Source organism: Galeopterus variegatus, unplaced genomic scaffold, assembly GCF_000696425.1.
Source record: "Galeopterus variegatus unplaced genomic scaffold, G_variegatus-3.0.2 Scaffold733, whole genome shotgun sequence".
In the NCBI taxonomy this organism is placed as follows: domain Eukaryota; kingdom Metazoa; phylum Chordata; class Mammalia; order Dermoptera; family Cynocephalidae; genus Galeopterus; species Galeopterus variegatus.
This window is the reverse complement of record NW_007726844.1, coordinates 101,949-111,196: the sequence shown is the minus strand read 5'-3', so window position 1 is coordinate 111,196 and position 9,248 is coordinate 101,949. Positions and strand designations below refer to the sequence as shown.

The 9,248-nt window shown below is 59.9% G+C and overlaps 2 protein-coding genes across 2 annotated transcripts in view; both read right to left on the bottom strand.

Annotated features, from left to right (window-relative positions):
• Nucleotides 1-45: 45 nt before the first annotated feature.
• Nucleotides 46-1,983, bottom strand: HSD17B1 (hydroxysteroid (17-beta) dehydrogenase 1). The gene is made up of 6 exons (XM_008571874.1): nucleotides 1,887-1,983; nucleotides 1,631-1,798; nucleotides 1,311-1,490; nucleotides 1,002-1,095; nucleotides 369-546; nucleotides 46-279 (listed from the first exon to the last, which is right to left on the bottom strand). Exons 1-6 carry the CDS (start codon nucleotides 1,981-1,983, stop codon nucleotides 64-66), a joined length of 933 nt encoding a protein of 310 aa, XP_008570096.1. The 3' UTR covers nucleotides 46-63.
• Nucleotides 1,984-2,724: 741 nt separating this feature from the next.
• The window catches only part of NAGLU (N-acetylglucosaminidase, alpha), a 6,845-nt gene continuing 321 nt past the window's right edge, over nucleotides 2,725-9,248 (bottom strand). The window contains exons 2-6 of the mRNA XM_008571917.1: nucleotides 7,302-7,481; nucleotides 6,465-6,611; nucleotides 6,205-6,290; nucleotides 5,068-5,324; nucleotides 2,725-4,095 (exon numbers count right to left, since the gene is read on the bottom strand). Coding sequence (XP_008570139.1) covers nucleotides 2,885-4,095; nucleotides 5,068-5,324; nucleotides 6,205-6,290; nucleotides 6,465-6,611; nucleotides 7,302-7,481 — 1,881 coding nt within the window. The 3' untranslated portion in view covers nucleotides 2,725-2,884. The remainder of the gene's footprint in view (nucleotides 4,096-5,067; nucleotides 5,325-6,204; nucleotides 6,291-6,464; nucleotides 6,612-7,301; nucleotides 7,482-9,248) is intronic.

Sequence of the window (9,248 nt, the reverse complement as noted above, 5' to 3'; positions counted from 1 at the left end):
CGCACACCGCCGGGGGGGGGGGCGGACAAAGGAGGGCGCGGGAGACAGCGACGGACGAAGCCTTTATTGCGGGGCGGCGGGTGAAGCGCCGAGCTCAGGGCCCCCCATTCCCCCAGCCTCAGCCTCGGCGGGCTCGTCGGCGAACACAGCGCGGTGCATGGCGGCCACGTAGCTGCAGCCGCTGGGGTCGGCGAGGCGCAGCCGCGCCAGGGGCAGGAAGCGCTCGGTGCTGAAGTAGCGCAGGGCGGGCCGCGGGGCGCGCAGCGCGGCAAGGAAGACCTGCGGCGGCGGGAAGGGGAGAGCTGGCTCCGGCTGTGTGCGGCCACCGGCAGGCCGCTCCCGCTCCCGGAGCCCTGCCCGGCGCCCACCTCTGTCACCTCCTCCGGGTCCTGCGCCGCCTCGCAGAAGACCCGCTCGCAGTGGCGCTGGTAGAGGGAGAAGAGGTGGCGGGTCTGGGCGTCCGCGCCGTCCAGTGCGCCGCCCGGGCCGCCCTCCAGCTTCTCCTGGAAGGCGGTGCGCACCGGGCCGCACTCGATGAGGCTCACGCTGCGGGCCCGAGAGCGGCGAGTGGGCGGGGCGTTCGCAAGCCGGCCCCGACCCCGCCGCCCGCCGAGCCGCGAAGGGAGGGCGGGCAAGGAGCTGCGCGCGGGCGCCCGGGAGAGCGGAGCGCTGAGGAAGCGGCTGACTGCCCCACAGCGCTCGCTCCCACGCCCACTGGAGGCTGGAGAGAGCCTCTGGCTTCAGAATTCGAACCTGGCTGGGTCACCTACAGCTGTGTGACCTGGCGCCAGTCCCCTCACCCCTGTGGGCCTGAGCTTCCCCTCAGCGACACCTCAGCAGCTAGGTCGGTACGTGAAGTGTGACAGCGCGTGCCAAGTGCCTACCCCAGTGCCTGGCACACAGCAAAGTTGAGCGGGGCGGGGGAGGGGGCGTACAAGACGGGGTGCTCGGGTTCCCAAGGTCGGGGTTCAGAGGGTTCGCGGGGCGGGATGGTGACTCACTGGACCCCGAAGGGCGGCAGCAGAACCGCCAGACTCTCGCATAAACCTTCGAGCGCGAACTTGCTGGCGCAGTAAACGGCGTTGAAGGGCAGCCCTTGGAGGGGAGACGAGGTTGCTGAGGCGCGTGGGAGAGAGAGGGGATCGGCCCGTCGCCGACCGGCCTACAGGTGCGCCGCCGCACGCGAGGCCCCGCCCCCTCCAGGCCCCGCCCGTCGCCGACCGGCCTACAGGTGCGCCGCCGCACGCGAGGCCCCGCCCCCCACCGGGCCCCGCCTCCTTCGCGCCTCTGGCCCTGCTCTCCCCACTCACCCATCAAGCCTCCCATGCTCCCGGTCACCAACACACGTCCCGAGCGGCGCTGCTTCATGTCGGGCAGGAAGGCCTGCAGCGTCCGCACCGTCCCGGCCACGTTCACGTCCAGCACGGAGTCCACGGCGCCCATCGCGTGCGACTCTAGCGGCCCGAGCAGGCCCCGGCCCGCGTTACACACTACGGGGAAAGAGGCCCGACCCCGTCTGCCTCATGCACCGCACTCAGCCCGGGCCAGGCCCCTAGTGTTCCCTGGCCCTGGCGACATCTGGTTTGGACACAGGGCAGGGAAGTCTCCTGCACGTTTCGGGGAGTCTCACCCAGCACGTCCACGCGGCCCTCGGTCACGCGTGCCCGGGCAGCGGCCACAGAATCTGAGTCCCTCACGTCCAACTGTAACGTCTCCAGGGAGTTGGGAGGACACCCCCGGGCCCGGGCCGCCTCCCATAGCGGGCCCTGCGTCCTCAGGTCCCTCAACGTGGCATACACTGGAAGTTGGGAGGAGGATGGAGATCTGAATTCCCTGCTTATCTTTAGGGGCTCCTCCTTTCTCTCCATCCCAGTCCCCTCGTATACCTTTGAAGCTCCGGGACGGGTCTGAGGCCAGACGGAGGGCCAGGTGCAGGCCGATCCCCGAGGAGCAGCCAGTGATGAGCACCACGGTACGGTCCATGGGAGAGGAGCAGGAGCGGGGACAGGCCCGTGGATCCCTAGGCTCGGGTCTCTGGGAGGGATATCACCTGCTTCGCCCCGCCCCCGCCTGCCGGGGGCCCCCTCCCCTTGTTATGTCTGCAGTGCAATTTCAAGGCTGAGTCCTCCCGTGGGTCCCTGGCCTGCCCTCCCCACCCTGCTGTGGGTCAAAGCAGAGATGAGGCCACTGCTTGGAACACCAAGCTGTCCCAGTTGCTGGTCAGAGGGAGGGGGGAGGCTTTGCAAGCAGGAGGTGCGGGTTCCCATGTGGGCACTGAGTGGCATCCAGGGCAGGTCTTTCCCCAGGGCATGCCTCTGTCTCACAGGGGCAATAATAATTACCAAAGTTTGCCACTTAGGGTGTGAAAGAAAATGCTGTGGCAGGGCATTCTCAGTTCAAAAGTCAGGGGTTAGTATTGAAAATGGGGAAGCCAAGGCAAGGAGTGGAGAGAACTGGCCCCAGACCCGGGTCCATGCTGTAGCTGAGTCCTCCAGGCACTGTAACAGTGACCTCATTCTGACAGACCCAGGCTGACTCACATTTAGTTGAATTGACAGGAAACAGTACTTTAATCCCAAAGTCGGGGTGGTGGTGGAGGGTAGCTCACCCCTCTCCTAGCCCTCTGTACCCGACCCCACCAGCAGGCCTTGGGTCTTTTCCCAGGCCTGGGGATATCCTGTGATGCTTGTCCAGCTCCAGACCCCAGGAACCTGCCCTGGCAGCTCACCCCCCTCCTAGCCCTCTGTACCCGACCCCACCAGCAGGCCTTGGGTCTTTCTCCCAGGCCTGGGGATATCCTGTGATGCTTGTCCAGCTCCAGACCCCAGGAACCTGCCCTGGCCTGGAGTTTGGGGAGCACAAGAGTCCAACAGTGGTTAATCTGTCATAAAGAGCCAGCTGCCCACCGGGGGCAATATTTGAGGAACATCCTCTTGGCCAGGTCTACAGTGTCGCCTTGTGGCTGGCTGGGATACCTCCGTGTGCTGAGGACAAAGGCCTGCTCCAGCTGGAAGACATTCTCCTCAAACTTGTGCTGTTGGAAAGGTACGCCCTGGGCCAAGCTGTTGACTAGTGCCTCCATGAAGAGCCGCCAGCGGGGGGTGTAGTAGTCAGCCACCAGGCCCGCCAGCTGCTTGTTGGCATAGTCTAGGATGTTGCCCACTGGTCCCCACAAAGTCAGCTGGTAGCGGCTGTTCAGCTCATAGAAATGGGCCTCGGCCTCACTGACTGCCACTGCCCGGGCCTGCTCCAGCCAGCTACCCAGCAAGAAGCGGCTGTCACTAGCCAGTACCTCATCTAGTGCAGGCAGAAGCTCATAAGCCACGATGCCTCCAGCCCTCAGCAGGGACACCAGCTCCTTGTTCAAGTAGGCAGTCCTCGCCTCCTCGTAGTACAAGCTGACTAGCTCCTGGACTGCCTGGCGAGTGATGTCCAGCAGGTCATAGCGGAAGGCCGGGCTGGTGGCCAGGGTGGGAGCAGCTGTTAGCAGCAGCCGCCAGGCCTCAAACACATCCGATCGGTTGTACCAGACAGTGGTGTTCATCTGCAGGGATGGCCGCTTGACCAGCGGACTGTGATTGTGCCCACTGCAGGCCTCACCTGAGCAGTTGTAGACACTCCTGAGCAGTAGCCTCCACGCTGCCTCTGCATCCCCATGGGAGACCCCGTACCGTCGGTCAGCAAAGCTGGTCACCCAGGCTGCCAAATCTGGTACTGAGTCCTTCCGCCAGCCCAGCTCAGCCATGAGGGCATAGACTATTTCATTCTGGCCGATGCCCTCAGGGGCCATACCTGTGCCTACCATGGTGGAGTTGGGGAAGAGGCGGGCAGCCTTGGGACCTCGGTTCACAGCCTCCAGGGCTCCGAATAGGCCATGATTGCCCCCGAAGTTATGCAGCATGCACCAGATGAAGGGCTGGCCCTGGAAGGAGGCTGTGCGGGTGTACACAGGCTGGCTCTCGGCAAACAGGTCCAGAACCAGGAGACGGCCACGGGGCACGGCCCCCAGTACAGCCCCGACCTGGGCAGGCTCCCAGAACTGGGGCTGGTGCTGAAAGAGCCAGCCTTGGAGCAGCCACACAGCATCGGGGTCCACTGCAGTTGGGGTGTGGGGAGGACAGAGAAGAAGGGTGATGAGAGGAGGGGGGGCCAGGGGAATGTTCACCCCATTCTACAGATGAGGAAACAGAGGTGCAGAGAAGTTAAATGACTCCATCACAGGGTACGCCTTCCCCAGTAACTCCCCCACCAGCAGACATGGGTCACACTGAGCCTTCCCCATCCCCACCTCCTTCTGACTGGAAGCGCCAGGATAGTGCTCCTCATGCTTCCTGGGGCATCAGAATTAGCCAGAAGTCTTGTTAAAACTCGGATTCCTGGGCCCCAGCTTCCGGAGATGCTGGTTCAGGAGGTCTGGGGTGAGGCCTGAGCATTTGCTTATCTGACAGGCTCTGAGTGATGCTGAGGCCACTGGTTCCGAACACGCCTGGAGAAGCGCTGCTCAGAGACATCTCAGCTAATCTCCTCTCCTGGCTAACACAGAGGCCTCCCCACCAAGCCATTCCTGACTTGGGCCCCCTCCACTCCTACCCTGTAAGTGGCAGGAAGGAGCCCTGAGTTCACATTTGTGCAGCAGGACGGGCACCTACTGGCTTTGGGCACATGTCCTAACCTGTGGCCTACATTACCTACCTCAACAACGAGGTAGAGACCAAAAAAACTTTTTTCGGTAGCTAGCATTTAATGACCCTTGACTCTGGGCCAGGTATCATTCTGCCTATAAGGTAGCCCCATTTTACAGACGAAGCAGCTGAGACCATGGGAGGGAGGTAACTTGTCACACACAGCAGGAAATAGTAGTGCCAGGGTTTGTGCCCAGGTTGTCCGGCTCCAGACACAGTGGGACTGAGACAACGTGTGTACAAGTGCTTGGTAAACTGTGAAGTGCTGTGTGTTGCAGTTAGGTGTTATTGCCAGTCCCTCCTCCCACCCACACTGACTTCTGCCACCTTCATCTCCCTAAGGGTCTGGGAGGCTTCCCTTCTCCACTGTCCCTGGGCATCATACCTGCAATCATGGCCTCATAGACAGCAGCGGTGGCTGCGGCAAGGTAGGAGGGGTCTGAAGAGGGTGGTTGCATCTCATTGAAAGTGTCGGCCCCATAGATGTGGTCCGTGCCAAACTCCTTGGTCAGTTCCCGTAGGAAGAGGCTCCCGATGAGGGGGAATATGGGGTCTCCCGGATCCAGAAGGAAGGAGCAGGAATAGGAGCAGTTGAAGTGTCCCCAACTGCCCATCTGGGTGACACTGACCTGAGGGAACACCCTAGTGGGGAACAGAGGCTCAGACATTTACTGAGGCTGACGTAATCATCGTGGCCCATGACCCCTCACCAGCCTCACTATCTATAGGTCATGGAACGCATGCTGGTGTCTCATGCCCCGTGCCTATGCACAGCCTGTGCTCTCTGCCTGGTCCTTTCCTCTTCCCTCCCTCACCACTTGCTCTGGAAAGCTCTTGCTATCGCTCCCCCTCCTCTGGCTGAAACAGCAACACTCCTTTTTCAAGACTGGACTCAGCACTGCCCCTACGCTGAGTCCTCTCTGCCCCTCTTCTGCAGCAGAGAAGTGGGCCCACGTATGTTCCTGCCCTGGTCACTGTGTTGTATCCCTCTGCCATTATATCTCCCACTGGGGACAGGGCCTTGGGGCACTTTTGTTGCTTCCCTAGGGCCCAGCCCAGGGCTGGGTCTAGCAGCCCCAGACAGCTGGACAAATGTTCACTGAGTGAATGGATGAGGTTCCTGCCACAGGAGAGGGAGGTGAGGGGGTAGCCAGTGAGGGTGGCAGCATGAGCTAAGCACTGTGACATCGGTGGGACACCAGAGGTGCCAGAGGACACCAGAGCACTCCCCTCAACCACTAGCAAGAGCTACCCTTTGCTGACACTGTGCCAAGTCATATATAGAGAGATCTATATTTACAAACCTCTACAGCAAAGTAGGTAAGGATCCCATTTTACAAGTGAGGAAACTGAGGCACAGAGCACTCATGTAATCTGTCCAAGGTCACACAGCTAGTTGGTAGCAGAGCCAGGAAGCAAACGCAGGCCTAAGTCTAGAGCTTAAGTTTTTCTTTAAGTCATATATTGCCTGGAAAAAAAATTCCCTCTCTGAGCTAAGTGGGGGGTGAGGGGGAAACCTCACCTGGTGATAGCCTTGGGGACATGCCCTGCAAACGCAGGTAACACTGGGATCATGCCGAACGAGCGCATCCGGTCCAGGATCCGATGCTGGGAGGAATGAGGGGGGAGCTGCCACTGTTGTCCCCATGGATGAGGCCCTCACTCACCCGGGGCACACACAGTCCCCACAGTCAAGAGCCCTGAGGCTGGCCAAATTCCACCATCCCTGGGCCCCTGACCATCAAGTGTCAATTCCACCCCTACCTTTCCCCATTGTTTTACCTGCAGGTAAAGCTGCTTGAGATGCCAGAAGTGGGGCAAGGGGCCACCCCAGGTATGCAGGTTGCCCATGCGCCCCCAGGCCAGGAAGGCAGGACCAGTGAAGTACTCATCAATCTCTGACTGGGTCAGGCCCAAGGCCAGGTATACCTGAGGAGGAGGACGATCCCCACACATATAAATACACTATTCTCCACTTATCGATTCATTCATTCAACATACATTCATTTATGGCTTCTCTGTGCTGGTCCCTAGGGCTACTAAGACAAAATTCAACCCCTGCCTGCAAGGAGCCCACAGTCCAAAGGAAACACACCTATGAGTGGGTGAGTTCACTAATGTGTCACCCTCGTCCCATGGGAGAGGAGGTGGAACACAAAGGGGCTTTCTCCCAACCAGGGAGGGGGTCTTAGAAGCCTTCATGGAGAAGGCTGGCAGACGGAAGAGCCAGGACAGCTCTGGGAGGAGTGTAAGCAGCCCCAGGAGCAGCCAGAGCACAGGGAGGCTGCCAGGGAGGCAGATCAAGAGCTGCTAATGAGACAGACCCAAAGGACCGCCTGCTGGACAGAAGGGGCGTGGGGGGTGGGGAAGGAGCCCAGCTCTCTAAACTGTTTATGTAGAGTGCTGGGTTCTAGAACATGTAAGTGCACAGACACACTTGTCTCAGGAATGGAAGGCTTCATTTCTAGAGGGCTGGAGCCATAGTGCTCACCACAAACACTTCTGGAGCCCTTATTCTCTGCGTGCCAGACACTGCACTGATACTGGGGGCTGGGACAGAAACCTGGGGTGACCTCTGCGGTGGGCAGGAGAGTGTGGAGGGGCTAGGTGGGCACCCACCCGCTGCCAGATGGCCTCCTGGCCACTCCAGGCCAGCGCCAGGTTGATGCCATTCAGTGCCATCCAGTCGATCTCTCGCTCCCAGCGGGCCCAGTCCCACCACACGAAGGAGTAGCTTTGCGTGCACACATTCTGGTAATAGCGGTACCTGCGGGCAGCAGTGTGAGCTGGGGCAAGTCCCTGGAGGCAGAGAGGTTGCCTCCCACCCCTGAGGGTCCATCTCCCTGGAATTGCTCAGAAGGCAGCTGGCCCTAGAACAACTCTACTGGCGTCTAGCAGAGAGGGGAGGAGTACCAAACATGGCCCCTCCACTGCTTCAGCCTGGGATCCACCCCAGCTGGAGCTGAGACCCGGGTACTTGAGCTTCTGGGGTGCCACCCACCTGCCCCCACTTCCCCAGGTCCCTCTGGGCCAGCAGACACTTGTGTAAGCATATTCCATTTTCATTCAACACTTCCAGAACCCCTGTTCTGTGCACAGTGTTTCTAAGCTATATAGCAAAGTTAGTCCCTGTCCCTGAAGGGGTCCCTGCCCTCACAGTCTAATGGGGAGAAAGAGGTGTGAACACATCTCGGTACAGTGTGGCAAGCGCTAGAACAGAGGCCCGTGAGAGGAGTCGGCCATCATTCCTCGTCAGCATCTTCAAACGGGGATGCGGTGGGGAGAGAGGGGATAAACTGTACTAATCACCAGTATGCACCACAAACTCCACGCCCAGCAGCGTGCAGATCCTCACAATCAACACGGCACGGTGGACGTCATCATTCCCATTCCTCAGATGGGCCAGCTGAGGCTCTGAGAGGCTGACTTACTCAAGGGCCCGCAGCTGTTAGACAGAGCTAAGACTGGAGGGCAGCCTGGTCGCACCCTCAGGCCTCCCCGTTTCCGCAGCAGCAGCCGAGTGCGGCCCGGCGCGGGGACCACCCGTGCACGTCAGGGCTCATGCGCGCAAAGTTATGCCCAACAGTTTTCATTTTTCAGATTGGACAATCGAGGGCCAGAGAGAGGTGACTTGAGCCACATCAATAACCGGTAGGAAGGCAGCTCTGGGACTAGAACCCTGAACGCCCAACTCCCAGAGCAGGGTTCTGGCCACTATTGCCCAAATAATGCAATTTCTCAGGCTACCTCTCTATAATGCAATTTCTCAGGCTGCCTCTCTGGGCAGGGAGGGGCTGAGTGGGGCTGTGTGGGGGCAGGGAGTGGTGGGCTCTTTAGAAAGACTGGTCTTTCTAAAAGGATCTTGAGTCCTTTTGGAGGCAGGTGTGCATTTTTCCAGATTGCCAGGTCTGAGCGAAGGAGTTTAGGGACAGGGAAGGGGTTGGAAGGGGGTTGCCTAGTCTGAATAATCCAGGCCTTGGACTTAAAGAGAATGTGGGAGGTTGCTGAGCTTGCCCACTCCTCTGCCCCCTGCCCCAGCTGCAGACATGAGCTGCAATGTCCTCACCCTTGTTTCCTGCTCAGCAAGCAGCCTGTGCAGGAGGTGTGGCCCTTGCTTCCACCTTCTTTCCAGTGTCAGAAGGTTCTCAGCCTTTCCCAGGGAACAGCTCCAAGCCTGGCCCAGAGGGATGTGCCCCACCCCTCTCCACCCCCTGGAGTACCCCAAGTACCCTTTCCCCTGTTCCCCATCCGGACACCCGTTGACTCCAGGTGAGATTTGTTAGGCTCTCCCCCTCCAGGACTTGTCTATTTTTACCAGTATTTCTGGGTCTTAGGGAACACATGGGTCAGAGGATTGGGCTGCAGGTCCACCATCAGAGTCAGGGTGCCTCTTTGTGGGGTCTGGATTCATCCAGAGTGGTAAGGGGTTGCTGGCAGGGGCAGCAGATCAGAGACACCACCTAGGGGAGTTGGTAACATTTCCAAAGCATGGGCCCATGGATGCCAGGGCAGGAGCTTCACCAGTTAACTTCCTGCACATCACAATGTCTCTTTTCTCATCTTCCC